Source organism: Heterodontus francisci, chromosome 12 (genome assembly GCF_036365525.1).
Source record: "Heterodontus francisci isolate sHetFra1 chromosome 12, sHetFra1.hap1, whole genome shotgun sequence".
NCBI classification, from domain to species: domain Eukaryota; kingdom Metazoa; phylum Chordata; class Chondrichthyes; order Heterodontiformes; family Heterodontidae; genus Heterodontus; species Heterodontus francisci.
The window spans coordinates 100,555,070-100,571,302 of record NC_090382.1 but is presented as its reverse complement, the minus strand read 5'-3'; the positions used below and the strand labels follow the sequence as shown (position 1 = coordinate 100,571,302).

Sequence of the window (16,233 nt, the reverse complement as noted above, 5' to 3'; positions counted from 1 at the left end):
CTTGACAGTCAATGGCATTACAATTGCTGAATCTCCCACCATCAACATCCTGGGGGTTACCATTGACCAGAAACTGAACTGAAGTAGCCATATAAATACTGTGGCTACAAGAGCAGGTCAGAGCCTAGGAATCCTGAGGCAAGGAACTCAGCTCCTGACTCCCCAAAGCCTGTCCACCATCTACAAGGCACATGTCATGAGTGTGATGGAACACTCTCCACTTGCCTGGATGGGTGCAGCTCCAAAAACACACAAGAAGCTCGACACCACAGAGGACAAAGCAGCCTGCTTGATTGGCACCCCATCCAAAAACATTCACTCCCTTCACCAATGATGCACAGTGGCAGCAGTGTGTACCATCTACGACATGTACTGCAGCAACTCACCAAGGCTCCTTGGACAGCACCTTCCAAACCTGCGACCTCTACCACCTAGAAGGATAAGGGCAGCAGATGCATGGGAACACCACCACCTGCAAGTTCCCCTCCAAGCCACACACCATCCTGACTTGGAGCTATATCACCGTTCCTTCATTGTCACTGGGTCAAAATCCTGGAATTCCCTTCCTAACAGCACTGTGAGTGTACCTACCCCACATGGACTGCAGTTGTTCAAAAAGACATCTCACCACCACCTTCTCATGGGCAATAAATGCTGGCCTGGCCGGCGATGCCCATATCCCCATAAACGAATAAAAAACAAGTTTGTTCTTTCTACTATTGCAAATAAGCCTAATTACAACAGGAAAGATCTCACAGCAGATAGGCTTATGATGGAATCTTTGAAAATGTTAACTACAAGGCAAATACAACTCTGAAGAACCAAAGAATAGCCAAAGAACATAAGAACATAGTAAACAGGAGCGGGAGCAGACCATACGGCCCCTTGAACCTGCTCCACCATTCAATACGATCATGGCTGATCTTCTGTCTCAATTCCACTTTCCCGTCTGCTCCCCATATCTGTCGATTTCCTGAGAGACCAAAAATCTGTCTATCTCAGCCTTAATTATACTCAACAGTGGAGCATCCACAACCCTTTGGAGTGGACAATTCCAAAGACTAACTGGTATTAAGTTATGACATTTAATTTTTAGGACACACTAAAGGTCATTTACACCACAACTACGAGCAGCCATAGTTCAGATTTCAGACAGGCAGAACCATGTTTACATTTCTTGGCTTATGCATAGATGGAAAGTCAGCCCCGACCAGGAGAGAACCATTGGCAGGTTGAGACAGTAAAAAATTTAAATGTTTAGGAAAGCACAGAGTGGTGGTGGGAAATTGATGTATTTGCTAATTTGAATAAGCAGAAAAATTCCACTATTTATTTACATCTACTTTTTCACTAAATTTAGCAAAGACAGAAATTTAAGCTTTAGACATTAAAAAATCAGTAGCTAGCTTTGGTTTTCATCATCAGAGAAGGCTACACATGCTTTATCAAGAGTGCAGAGAGGAGAAAATAGTAGACGCATGGGCTCACTTCCAAGTGCTTTAGGGACCAGCTGAGAGAGCTTAGTTTACTTTCTACGGAGCAGAAAGAGGTTAAGAAGGAATATGATACAGGTTTTAAAAATAATTAAAGAAACTGGAAAATGCTATTTTAGTACTGGGATAAAAACGAATACAAGAGGACCCGTTCTAAAGATTAGATAGCCGTAGCCGGCAGGGAAATTGAATAAACTTGTTTGTATGATAAATTGCTAAAATTTACATTGAATAAACAGTCATTAAGTATTCTGTGGGTTCACGAATAAACTAGGTTTCAATACAAGATGGTGTGGAGGAATAGGAATACAGTGCCAGAAACCTGATCTGGGTTTCATTTATCAGACAGAATTGCAATCAACAGAAATGTACTGGGGGTCAAGAGAGAAAATATGAAAACAATATAGTAGAGATATACATTTTTAAAACACCTCAAATGGAACAGTCTAAGTGGTACTTACTTCTTCCCAATTTTCTTACATAAGTTGCAGCCTAACAAGCTAGATACACTAAAGTACTTGGATCACTCAAAGGACTAGGACCCTTTTTAAGTTGTAAACGTAATCAAGTATTTCATAAAACTATAATGACAGGCACTCAATAAAATGAATTTATTATGATACAGTGATTCTGGAGCATTTATCTGGGGGAAAACGCCATTCTTAGGGAATGGTAGTCATATTAGAGCAAAGCGCAGTTACTGCCATTTCCAATTCGGTAACCTTTTAAAAAAAGATAACATATGGGGAATACAGAAGAACTTACCCTTACGATTTTCAACAAACCTACTGCTACCTACTTACTATCCAACATATCTAGATATAAACCAGAGCAGGTAACGAAGGTTCCCAATATTGGGAACAAAGGCATTTGCAGGTCTGGTTTATTAATAATCTAGTATCCAACCAATTACTTAGTTTTACAATAGGCTTCGACAGTACAATACTAATGCTAAACCTGTACTTGTAAGTACTAATTAAAATCACTTCTAAATGTAGATCAATTATGCTAAAGTGCACAACAGAATACACCACTGGTATGCAGAAATAATTTATTTCCTCTCGAATTGATTGATGAACTGATATGTGGGTAATAGAGTTATTAATCAGATATTTTGTGATGCATAGCACCTCTATATATGTTCACTACTCAACAATTTGCATTTACAGAGAACCTTTAATGTATGAAAAAGGAGAAATGGATGTTAAATATTAAGGGATTAGAAGTGATTACTAAAAGTTAGAGATAGTTTTGAGAAGACGTTTAAAATACAGAGGTAGCAAGGTGGAAAGTTTCAGGGAAGAAGTTCCAAAAAGTAGGATCTAACCCCAATATTGAACCAGACAGAAAAGGCCAGAGCCATCAGACTAAGGAACCCAAGACTGTAAGAGGTTGCAAAGCGTTTGGGACAAATCAATGAATGGAATGTGTAAATGAGGGTGAGGATTTTGAATTCAATTTGAATTCAAGCAGCCAATGGAGGCAAATGAGGACAAGGGTGATGAACAAATAGGACACTAAGGTCGGTGGAGTTGTGGATAGTGCCGAAGGATGTTGTAGGGTACAGAGGGACATAGATAGGCTGCAGAGCTGGGCTGAGAGATGGCAAATGGAGTTTAATGCGGAAAAGTGCGAGGTGATTCACTTTGGAAGGAGTAACAGGAATGCAGAGTACTGGGCTAATGGGAAGATTCTTGGTAGTGGAGATGAACAGAGAGATCTTGGTGTCCAGGTGCATAAATCCCTGAAGGTTGCTACCCAGGTTAATAGGGCTGTTAAGAAGGCATATGGTGTGTTAGCTTTTATTAGTAGGGGGATCGAGTTTCGGAGCCACGAGGTCATGCTGCAGCTGTACAAAACTCTGGTGAGACCGCACCTAGAGTATTGCGTGCAGTTCTGGTCACCGCATTATAGGAAGGATGTGGAAGCTATGGAAAGGGTGCAGAGGAGATTTACTAGGATGTTGCCTGGTATGGAGGGAAGGTCTTACGAGGAAAGGCTGAGGGACTTGAGGTTGTTTTCGTTGGAGAGGAGGAGGAGAGGTGACTTAATAGAGACATATAAGATAATCAGAGGGTTAGATAGGGTGGATAGTGAGCGTCTTTTTCCTCGGATGGTGATGGCAAACACGAGGGGACATAGCTTCAAGTTGAGGGGTGATAGATATAGGACAGATGTGAGAGGTAGTTTCTTTACTCAGAGAGTAGTAAGGGCGTGAAACGCCCTGCCTGCAGCAGTAGTAGATTCGCCAACTTTAAGGGCAATTAAGTGGTCATTGGATAGACATATGGATGAAAATGGAATAGTGTAGGTCAGATGGTTTCACAGGTCGGCGCAACATCGAGGGCCGAAGGGCCTGTACTGCGCTGTAATGTTCTAATTCTAATGCTACATTACAGGATGCATGCAACTGAGTTTTGGATGAGTTGCAAGTTTAGTTAGGGTGGCTCAGGAGGCTAGCATATAGGGCATTGGAGAATCTACAGCTAAAAGAAGTTTGGATAAGGATTTCAGCAACAGTGGACTTGAGATATGGCAATCGTAGAATTAAGTGGTTTTAGAAGCTCATCTTGGGTCAAACAGAACACCGAGGTTGTGTACCATGGAGAGGTTGAGGCAAAGGTACAGAGGATTTTGATGAGAGCCAAATAAATGGCTACAGTTTTGCCAATATATGGTTCTGGTTCCCATAGTACAGGTAGGAGTAAATAAAGCAAGGACAGTCCCACAAAGGTGAGATGATTGAAGTGAATGTTGGTCTGTGTTGAATATCACCAAAACACTGGAGGTGCATCACAGGAGGTTATGACCAAGGCACACAGTGCTATGGACACTGGGGAAACCAAGTAAAGGAATTTTATCAGGGACAGAGAGATGAGTAATGAACTAGGGGGTGACAATGTATTCAGCGATCTTAGAGAGAAGAGAGAGGTTAAATATGGAAACATAGTTAAAGAGGATGGAGGAGGGATGAAGGGAAACGAAAATTGTATGAGCTTATTGTAGACTAATGGATAGAGATTGAGTTGTTGACAATTCATAGCAATCAATCATCATTGAACCATGTAACTACCAGGTTGGTTAATGGTAAACTAGATGGACCTTGGTCTTCTTTCATCTACCAATTCCTATGCTCCTAGTGCTTGTATTAAGCAAGTCAATAATGAACAGTGGTGCAAGTGATCAGAGGTGGATTGGGAAGGGCTTGAAGGCCTTGCAGCTACATAAATGATATGATGTTAACGCTAGGGTGTGAAGGGCAGAAGAAAGAAGCTGAGGCAGCCAAATATATAGACTCAATCTTGGAAACAAAAAAAAGTCCCTATACCTTGTACTAGGTGTTGCAAGTGAAAGTGATGGGGGAAAGGGGTGGGTCAGAAGAGGGCACATTACTGAGAAAAGACGTTGGAAGTTATCTTTACCCTCCAGGATTTATGCACATGTAAAGGATAGTAATCTCAGATTTACAAAGAAGAGAAATGGAACATGGAAGGTGGAGAAAACAGCATGCTCCTGAAATCTAGGATTAATGCTAATATTGTAAATTTTGAATAAATTGAACTTTCTTGACACGGTTACAAATCGACTGCAAGCACTAAAGAACATTAATTAACAGACGTAACAGAAAGATAAGAACTCCTCATCCTTCTCATAACCTGCAAATTAAAAAGCCACTATTCAAGGGCTCCATGCAAAAATACACTAAATTGTAATGCAATGGTGGAATGACAATCAATCTAACAGGCCAGCATGGTTCCCGATCATCTTTATTGCTTTTTTTCTGCACCCTTTCTAATGCATGTATCATTATCAAAGCATGATAACCAAAACTGTAGACAGCAGTCAAACAGTAGTCTGACCAGTACTAAGAACTACAAAGTCTAAGAACAACAACTTGTATGTATACAGCACCTTTAACGTAGTAAAGCATCCCAAGGCATTTCACAGGAGTGTTATCAAACCAAATAACACCAAGCCACATAAGAATATTTGTACGACAGATGAGGTGGGTTTTAACGAGCATCTTAGAAGGAATTCCAGAGCTTACGGCCTTAGCGATTGAAGGAACATCCGTCAATGATGGAGTGAATAAAATCAATGATGTTCACGAGGCCAGAATTGGAGGAGCGCAGTTTTTAAAAATTCTTTCATGGGATATGGGCATTGCTGGCAAGGGCAGCATTTGTTGCCCATCCTTATCTGCCCTCGAGTAGGTTGTGGTGAGCCACCTTTTTGAACTGCTGCAGTCCATCTGGTGTGGATACTCTCACAGTGCCGTTAGGAGTTCCAGGACTTTGATCCAGCAACAGTGAAGGAACAGCAGTATAGTTCCAAGTCAGGATGGTGTGTGACTTGGAGGGGAACTTGCAGGTAATGATGTTCCCATACATTTGCTGCCCTTGTCCTTCTCGATGGTAGAGGTTGCGGGTTTGGAAGGTGCTGACAAAGGAGCCTTGGTAAGTTGCTGCAGTGCATCTTGTATATGGTACACACTGCTGCCACTGTGTGTTGGTGGTGGAGGGAGTGAAGGTTTAAGTTGGTGGTTGGGGCGTCAATCAAACAGATTGCTTTGTTCTGGATGGTGATGAGCTTCTTGAGTGTTGTTGGGCTTCCACTCATCCAGGCAAGTGGAGAGTATTCCATTGCACTCCTGACTTGTACCTTGTAGATGCTGGACAGATGGTTGTAGGACTGGAGTGTGTTAAAGACAGGAAGGGGACAAGAACGGGACAAGAACGTGAAAACAAATATGAGAATTTTAAAATCAAGGCATTGCTTGACCTGGAGCCAATGTAGATCAACAAGCACAGGGGTGATGAATGAAAGGGACTTGGTGCGAATTAGGACACAGATATTTGGAAGTCTTCAAGTGCGGAGCGGACTTTCAGCTGAGCGGTCAATTTCAGTAAGTTACAAGTTAATCCCCTTTTGTTTCGGAGGACCAGGGGACTGCTGGGTAAGGGAAAAGTATTTATTTGGGCAGTGGCAGTACCCGAGACACTACACGTGTAGTGTCTCCCACCCACCCTCCTCCTCTAACCAAAAAAAAAGGACTCTGGTGTGTTGATAAGGTAAGCTTTTTATTTAAAAAGTTCAGTCCGTCGGATTGCTAAGCGAACAAGTTTTGACTTTTTTTTCGTTTGGTTTTTCAGTAGATTTATAGGGAATCTAGAATAGTGGGAATGGAGGTAAAGGCAGTTGTATGTTGCTCCTGCAGAATGTGGGAGGTAGGGGTCGCCAAGAGTGTCCCTGCTGACTGCATCTGCGGGAAGTGCACCCAACTCCAGCTCCTCGCAGACCGCGTTAGGGAACTGGAGCTGGAGCTGGATGAATTTCGGATCATTCGGGAGGCGGAGGGGATTATTGACAGGAGTTATAGGGAGGCAGTCACACCTCAGGTAAAAGAAGTAGGTAGATGGGTTACCGTCAGGGGAAGGAAAGGGAACCAGCAGGCAGTGCAGGGATCCCCTGTGGCCGTTTCCCTCAACAACAGGTATACCGTTTTGGATACTGTTGGGGGGGACGACTTACCAGGGGTAAGCAATGGGGTGCAGGTCTCTGGCACAGAGTCTGTCCCTGTTGCTCAGAAGGGAAAGGGGAAGAGGAGCAGAGCATTAGTCATTGGGGACTCCATAGTTAGGGGAACAGATAGGAGGTTCTGTGGGAACGAGAGAGACTCACGGTTGGTGTGTTGCCTCCCAGGTGCCAGGGTACGTGATGTCTCTGATCGTGTTTTTGGGATCCTTAAGGGGGAGGGGGAGCACCCCCAAGTCGTGGTCCACATAGGCACCAACGACATAGGTAGGAAGAGAGATGGGGATTTAACGCAGAAATTCAGGGAGCTAGGGTGGAAGCTTAGAGCGAGAACAACCAGAGTTGTTATCTCTGGGTTGTTGCCTGTGCCACGTGCTAGCCAAGAGAGGAATAGGGAGAGAGAGGAGTTGAACACGTGGCTGCAGGGATGGTGTAGGAGGGAGGGTTTTGGTTTCCTGGATAATTGGGGCTCTTTCTGGGGTAGGTGGGACCTCTACAAACAGGATGGTCTTCACCTGAACCAGAGGGGTACCAATATCCTGGGGGGGAGATTTGTTAGTGCTCTTCGGGGGGTTTAAACTAAATCAGCAGGGGAATGGGAACCTAAATTGTAATTCCAGTGTACAGGCTGTTGAGAGTAGTGAGGTAGGGGATAAGGTTACAGGGACGCAAGAGGGCACTGGCAAGCAAGAACTTGGTTTAAAGTGTGTCTACTTCAACGCCAGGAGCATCCGGAATAAGGTGGGTGAGCTTGCAGCATGGGTTGGTACCTGGGATCCTGATGTTGTGGCCATTTCAGAGACATGGGTAGAGCAGGGGCAGGAATGGATGTTGCAGGTTCCGGGATTTAGATGTTTCAGTAAGAACAGAGAAGAGGGTAAAAGAGGGGGGGGGGGTGTGGCATTGTTAATCAAGGAAAGTATTACAGCGGCAGAAAGGACGTTTGAGGACTCGTCTACTGAGGTAGTATGGGCCGAGGTTAGAAACAGGAGAGGAGAGGTCACCCTGTTGGGAGTTTTCTATAGACCTCCGAATAGTTCCAGAGATGTAGAGGAAAGGATAGCGAAGATGATTCTCGACAGGAGCGAGAGTAACAGGGTAGTGGTTATGGGGGACTTTAACTTTCCAAATATTGACTGGAAATACTATAGTTCGAGTACTTTAGATGGGTCTGTTTTTGTCCAGTGTGTGCAGGAGGGTTTTCTGACACAGTATGTGGACAGGCCAACCAGGGGCGATGCCACATTGGATTTGGTACTGGGTAATGAACCCGGCCAGGTGTTCGATTTAGATGTAGGTGAGCACTTTGGCGATAGTGATCACAATTCGGTTAGGTTTACCTTAGCGATGGGCAGGGACAGGTATATACCGCAGGGCAAGAATTATAGCTGGGGGAAAGGAAATTATGATGCGATTAGGCAAGATTTAGGATGTGTAGGATGGGGAAGGAAACTGCAGGGGATGGGCACAAACGAAATGTGGAGCTTATTCAAGGAGCAGCTAATGCGTGTCCTTGATAAGTATGTACCTGTCAGGCAGGGAGGAAGTTGTCGAGCGAGGGAGCCGTGGTTTACTCAAGAAGTTGAAGCGCTTGTCAAGAGGAAGAGGGCGGCTTATGTTAGGATGAGACGTGAAGGCTCAGTTAGGGCGCTTGAGAGTTACAAGCTAGCCAGGAAGGATCTGAAGGGAGGGCTAAGAAGAGCAAGGAGAGGACACGAGAAGTCATTGGCGGATAGGATCAAAGAAAACCCTAAGGCTTTCTATAGGTATATCAGGAATAAACGAATGATAAGAGTTAGAACAGGGCCAATCAAGGATAGTAGTGGGAAGTTGTGTGCGGAATCAGAGGAGATAGGGGAAGCGTTAAATGAATATTTTTCGTCAGTATTTACAGTAGAAAAAGAAAATGTCGCCGAGGAGATTACTGAGATACAGCCTACTAGGCTAGATGGGATTGAGATTCACAAGGAGGAGGTGTTATCAATTTTGGAAAGAGTGAAAATAGATAAGTCCCCTGGGCCAGATGGGATTTATCCTAGGATTCTCTGGGAAGCCAGGGAGGAGATTGCAGAGCCGTTGTTGTTGATCTTTATGTTGTCATTGTCGACAGGAGTAGTGCCGGAGGACTGGAGGATAGCAAATGTTGTCCCCTTGTTCAAGAAGGGGAGTAGAGACAGCCCTGGTAATTATAGACCTGTGAGCCTTACTTCGGTTGTGGGTAAAATGTTGGAAAAGGTTATAAGAGACAGGATTTATAATCATCTTGAAAAGAATAAGTTCATTTGCGATAGTCAGCACGGTTTTGTGAAAGGTAGGTCGTGCCTCACAAACCTTATTGAGTTTTTCGAGAAGGTGACCAAACAGGTGGATGAGGGTAAAGCCGTGGATGTGGTGTATATGGATTTCAGTAAGGCGTTTGATCAGGTTCCTCACGGTAGGCTATTGCAGAAAATACGGAAGTATGGGGTTGAAGGTGATTTAGAGCTTTGGATCAGAAATTGGCTAGCTGAAAGAAGACAGAGGGTGGTGGTTGATGGCAAATGTTCATCCTGGAGTTTAGTTACTAGTGGTGTACCGCAAGGTTCTGTTTTGGGGCCACTGCTGTTTGTCATTTTTATAAACGACCTGGATGAGGGTGTAGAAGGGTGGGTTAGTAAATTTGCGGATGACACGAAGGTCGGTGGAGTTGTGGATAGTGTCGAAGGGTGTTGTAGGGTACAGAGGGACATAGATAGGCTGCAGAGCTGGGCTGAGAGATGGCAAATGGAGTTTAATGCGGAGAAGTGTGAGGTGATTCACTTTGGAAGGAGTAACAGCAATGCAGAGTACTGGGCTAATGGGAAGATTCTTGGTAGTGTAGATGAGCAGAGAGATCTTGGTATCCAGGTACATAAATCCCTGAAAGTTGCTACCCAGGTTAATAGGGCTGTTAAGAAGGCATATGGTGTGTTAGCTTTTATTAGTAGGGGGATCGAGTTTCGGAGCCACGAGGTCATGATGCAGCTGTACAAAACTCTGGTGAGGCCGCACCTTGAGTATTGCGTGCAGTTCTGGTCACCGCATTATCGGAAGGATGTGGAAGCTTTGGAAAGGGTGCAGAGGAGATTTACTAGGATGTTGCCTGGTATGGAAGGAAGGTCTTACGAGGAAAGGCTGAGGGACTTGGGGTTGTTTTCGTTAGAGAGAAGGAGGAGGAGAGGTGACTTAATAGAGACATACAAGATAATCAGAGGGTTAGATAGGGTGGATAGTGAGAGTCTTTTTCCTCGGATGAGGATGGCAAACACGAGGGGACATAGCTTTAAGTTGAGGGGTGAAAGATATAGGACAGATGTCAGAGGTAGTTTCTTTACGCAGAGAGTAGTAGGGGCGTGGAACGCCCTGCCTGCAACAGTAGTAGACTCGCCAACTTTAAGGGCATTTAAGTGGTCATTGGATAGACATATGGATGTAAATGGAATAGTGTAGGTCAGATGATCGGCGCAACATCGAGGGCCGAAGGGCCTGTACTGCGCTGTAATATTCTAATTCTAATTTAGAGAGAGTAGAAAATGGGAGGCTGACCAGGAGTGCATTGGAATAGTTAAATCTCGTGGTAACAAAGACTCTGAAGGTGCTTACTCCATTATTCTGCGGCTGTATTCAAACATCCTTTTTGTTTTTTAATTGCTTCTCCACATTTTCAACAAACTATAGCATTGCAAGTTTAATATTACTCTTAGGTCCTTTGTAAATCTCCCGGCACCAATTCCATTCCCTTGCCAAACGCCATTTTGCATTCTGAAAGTGAAGAAAAGACTCACAAGAATGGTTCCAGGGATGAGGAACTTCAGTTACATGGATAGATTGGAGAGGTTGGAACTGTTTTCGTTAGAGGAAGTTGAGTGGAGATTTGATAGAGATGTTCAAAGTCATGAGGGGTCAGGACAGAATCGACAGGGAAAAACTGTTCCCATTGGTAGAGGGATCAAAAATAAGAGGGTACAGATTTTAGGTAATTGACAAAAGAAGCAATGGAGACTTGAGGATTTTTTTTTCACGGAGTGAATGGTTTGGATCTTGAATGTACTGCCTGACAATGTGATGGAGGCAGGTTCAAGCAAGGCATTAAAGAGGGAACTGGATTGTTATCTGAAAAGGAAGAACGTGCAGGGCTACGGGAAGAAGGCAGAGGAGTGGCACTAGATAAATGGCTCTTTCAGAGAGCCAGTGCAGACACGATGGGCTGAATGGCCTCCTTTTGTGCTGAAACAATTCTGTGAATACATTTATCAGTATTAATTTGCCATTTGTCTACCCAATTGCATAACTGATCTAAATCTTTCTGCAAATTGTTAACTGCACCCTCCATCCTAGCTGTTCCTGTTAATTTAGCAAAACATCTTGAACACAATGGAACACAATTCTCCAAAATAAATACTGGTGACTGACCCATTAATTTCACCCAAGAAGTGGAGGTCATATACAGTGAGACTCGAAAGCATTTTTTTAAAATCTAGTTTTCTTTCAGTATTTATCATCTTCAGATTTTTATTTTTACATAAAGCCCTCCATCAGGATTTGCTGCATTCATTAATCCTGCAATTGTAACCCTTCGCTCACTCACATGGGTAAGCTCAAAAGCCTCTCCATCTCTGCTCATACAATCAGATGAATTCACCTCCTTATCGATCAAGTGCAGATGCTGTTCGCTCACATGCACGTCATCAGCTTTTCGGGCTGATCCAAATATTGTTTACAACACTCCTGTTTACCGCTTGGGCTTGGCTCACCATCTCTCTCTCTGCGTACACAACAGGCCTATTCATGTCCAATTCTTAAACCCCCTGGACAATCATCAAACATTCAAAGCATTAACCTCAGGTTAGTTTGCAGAAGAATTCCAACCGACCCCCAAAATATTCAGTGATGGCATTTAATGAACGAGGCTGGGATGGATGAAGGGGTGCGAAACATGGGTCTCACCCGCCCCAGGGAGGGGATCTGGATGAATGGGGATGGTGCTGCCCATTTGCGGCGTATCCAGTCTTGGCACATTCTCCGCCTCCTCCCATCCCCCAGCATCGCAGTCTGGCTGGTACCCGGCCGGCCTTTATTGTCCCGAGCTCCAGCTTTGTCCAGACCGAGGCCTACTCTGCATCGGAAGCTTTTACACGGAGACTCGGCGGATCCCAGACCCCGAACTTGGCCGTTTTAAAAGCCTGTGAACCGCGCCGAGAATCCACTTCCCATCTCGCTCGCTCGCCCACAGATGTCGTATCTATATAGCAGTAGCCGCGCTCCTTCACTCACCGGCATCTTGGACGCCCTGAAGCCGCGGCCTCAAGCGCATTCAAATATGAATCCAACCACCACCCCCTCCCGATCCCCGATCCCCGATCCCCGAACAAACAGCTCGAGCACAACCGACCCAGCTCCCGCTCCACTCTGCGCAGGCTCATTACCGCCCTGCGGCCAGCCAGCGCCAGAGCGCGTGATGGACGACCCCATTAACCAATCATCAGCGCTCGATTCGCAGAAGGGGGGCGGGACCCGGCCCCACCTCAAGCAATCAGAAGAGGAGGCGGCAACGCCGGGTCTGGGCGCGTCAGGTTACCATGGAGACCGCTGACAGACAGAAAGGACCCAGAGAAATAACAATGGCCCAGAAAAGGAAGGGCTGCAGCAGGAGAATAAGTGGCAACGGAGTCGGTAAAAAATACACATGAATATCGCTTCTTATAAATTTATAAAGCGATGGGGAATGAAACACTTTCCATTTCAGGCACCAGCTTCCAAAGGATACTGCGCATTTCTAACAATTCTCCATTACCTGTGGTGTCTCTGAAGTGATTTGCAAACATGGGTTCATGCCCACCTTGTCTGAAAGTCATTTCGCACACGACCAAATACAGACAGTAGGTTGAGGTAGGTTTGCAGCCTGGGGCCACACATAAAAGACAAGTGGCAAATAAGAATATAAGAAATAGGAGCAGGAGTAGGCCGTTTGGCCCCTCGAGCCTACTTCGCCATTCAGTACGATCATGGCTGATCTGATGGTGGCCTAAACTACACTTTCCTTCCTGCTCTCCATAATGCTTGACTCCTTGTAGATCAAAACTCTGTCTAACTCAGCCTTGAATATATTCAATGACCAGCCTCCATTGCATTTTGGGGTAGAGAATTCCAAAGAATACACTGCATCAAACTGTCCTCTTTAAATAGTGGTATGCTTAATGTCAGACTTTTAAAATTCTTTTTAAATGTGATCTAGTTTTGTATGATTCATTCTTTTAAATAAAGTATGATCATTTTAAGTGATTGTTCTATTCTCAAAAAGATTATAACCATTAATCTGAACTTGTGTCCTAAAGAAACCAAAGAAAATGCAAACTGCAATGGCAAAAAATTAAATGAGGAAGCTCAACAGTACCAAACAAAAAGCGTATGTATTTTAAGAAATAAAAAATCTGGGAATTCATTGCAGCAGGGCTTGAATTGCATGCTTGAAACCTAATCTGTGCGATCAGAACAATACTATCACTGCAACTTTTCAAAAAATAGATATAGATTTAAATTTGTGAATAAGAAAAAAAAATCAAAAACATACTGGCAAGGTCTGACTACATGGTCTCCTTCCCATTGTCTTGTTCATTTGAATTTGTTTAGTTACTGTATTGGATCCACAACTGGCTTAGTGACTGGAGGTTGAGGGTGATGGTCAAGGTTTGTTTTTGCAAGTGGAAGTCTGTGACCAGTGTTATACTGACCAGTGGGATCGGTGCTGAGACCCTTGCTGTTTATAGTGTACATAAATGATATAGATGTGAATATAGGAGGTATGATCAGTAAGTTCGCAGATGACATGAAAATTGGTGGTGTCATAAATAGTGAGGAGGAAAGCCTTAGATTACAGGATGATATAGATGGGCTGGTAAGATGGGGGGAGCAGTGGCAAATGGAATTTAATCCTGAGAAGTGTGAGGTGATGCATTTTGGGAGGACTAACAAGGCAAGGGAATATACAATGGATGGTAGGACCCTAGGAACTACAGAAGGTCAGAGGGGCCTTGGTGTACTTTTCCATAGATCACTGAAGGCAGCAGCACAGGTAGATAAGGTGGTTAGGAAGGCATATGGGATACTCGCCTTTATTAGCCGAGGCATAGAATATAAGAGCAGGGAGGTGATGATGGAGCTGGATAAAACGCTAGTTAGGCCACAGCTGGAGTACTGTGTACTCTTCTGGTCACCACTCTATAGGAAGGATGTGATTGCACTGGAGAGGATGCAGAGGAGATTCACCAGGATGTTGCCTGGGCTGGAGCATTTCAGCTATGAAGAGAGACTGAAAAGGCTAGGGTTATTTTACTTGGAGCAGAGAGGAAAGTGCAAATTATAGTGGGTGAATTCAATGTTAAATCAGGTCCAGAAGGTGAAAGAAACAGTGGATCAAGAGAGAGAGAGAAAAAGAGACTAAAGGGCAAAGTAAAAGAAATAAAATTTAGAGTGTTTACATTTTTAAGATCTCCAACAATTAAAACCTGAAGGAATTAACACTCCACACGTAGTAAAGTTTTGGTGCCAGAGAGGTTGACTGGCAGTAATTAACATTTAGCACATCCTTAAAAAGGTGTTTGGACTGAAATGGAGAAGAATTAACTTTCTGTGGTGAGTTTAGTTTGTATCTACTGCAAATACATCGACTTCACACCATTCAATGCAATTCAATGGTGAGGTAGACAGCGAGATGCCGTTTTCACTAACTAATGATGGACCAACGCATTTCAGACAGAAAGTTTTGGATATCTGTGTTTAACCACAGATCTGCCCCTCATCTGTCGTTGCTGTACCGTTTACATATACATAATGCCAAGTGCCATTAGTCTCACCGTTATTTGACAGCAAATTCTGGCCTATTGTTTCTTATTTATTAGATCACCGTGAAAAAAACACATATCAAGGCCAGGTAGTTTTTTTTTAATCCATTCTTGTGATGTGGACATCAGTGGCAAGGCTGGCATTTATTGTTCATCCTTAGTTGCCCTCAGAAGGTGCTAGTTTTTCTTCAACCAATGGGTAATGGTTTGATAGAAAAGTTTGGCTTGCTAGGCCACTTCAGAGGATAGCTAAGAGTTAACCACATTGATGTGGGATTGGAGTTTCATATAGGCCAGACTAGGTAAGGATATCAGATTTCCTTCCGTATAAAGGAAACTAGTTTTTACAACAATTTAGCTTCAAAGAAAGACTTGCATTTATAGTGTCTTTCACAGCTTCAGGACATCACAAAGTGTTTTACTGACAATGAAATACTTTTGAAGTGTAGTCATTATTATAATGTAGGATATGTGGCAGCCAATTTGAGCATAGCAGGTTCCTGCAAACAACAATGCAATAATGACCAAATAACCTGTTTCTAATGCTGATTGAAGAATAAATATTGGCCAGGACACTGGGGATAACTCCCCTGCCCTTCTTCAAAATAGTGCCATGGGATCTTTTACAGACACCTGGGAGGGCAGATGGGGGCTCAATTTAACATCTCATCCAAAAGCTGGCATCTCTGTCGGTACAGCACTCCCTCTGCACTGCATTGGAGTGTCAGCCTTGATCTTTGTTCTCATGTCTTGGTGTGAGACTTCATGGTCACCTTTATTGAAACCAGCTCTTATTTCCAGTTTTTTAATACTAAATTCTCCACTGGTGGGATTCTCTGGATTAATACTCCATGCCTCCGGAGTACTAGTCCAGTCACATAACAACTACACCACTGTGACAAAACAGAATTTGTATACAGATGACTTATGTGCTTTGTCACTTTGTGCTACATCATGCTGACACTCAGATGAGCTGAATTCAGTGGATGAAATATCCAGCCTGTGTACTTGGTTGCAAAAAATTCTGCAATCTTGGCATTTAACCACTAGACTAAAAGAGGAAAAGAGAGAAATTATATTAACCGTACAAATATAACTGATTCATCAATTTGCCTAACTTGATCTTATAGGTTTCTTTTGCAGGTTCTGAACTGTCATGTTCTGAACTCTCATGCAAGATCAGGTAGTTTTTTTCCCAATACTTTTATTTCTATTTCTAAACATCTTGCTGAATCAGCTCGACCCCTGTGAGAATTGTCAAATGTCAGTATTATGGTTGAAGTCAGGTATTTCTCATGTTTTAGAGACCTTAGAATTATGTATTTGCAAAGTGAAGTCAACATTGA

General features: G+C 43.6%; 1 protein-coding gene across 3 annotated transcripts in view; it reads right to left on the bottom strand.

The window, feature by feature from the left end:
- Positions 1 to 12,407, bottom strand: part of kif3a (kinesin family member 3A) — a 97,310-nt gene extending 84,903 nt beyond the window's left edge. For all 3 annotated transcript variants that reach the window (XM_068043935.1, XM_068043933.1, XM_068043934.1), the window contains exon 1: positions 12,321 to 12,407. In XM_068043935.1, coding sequence (XP_067900036.1) covers positions 12,321 to 12,326 — 6 coding nt within the window. In that variant the 5' untranslated portion in view covers positions 12,327 to 12,407. The remainder of the gene's footprint in view (positions 1 to 12,320) is intronic.
- Between the last annotated feature and the right edge of the window lie 3,826 nt (positions 12,408 to 16,233).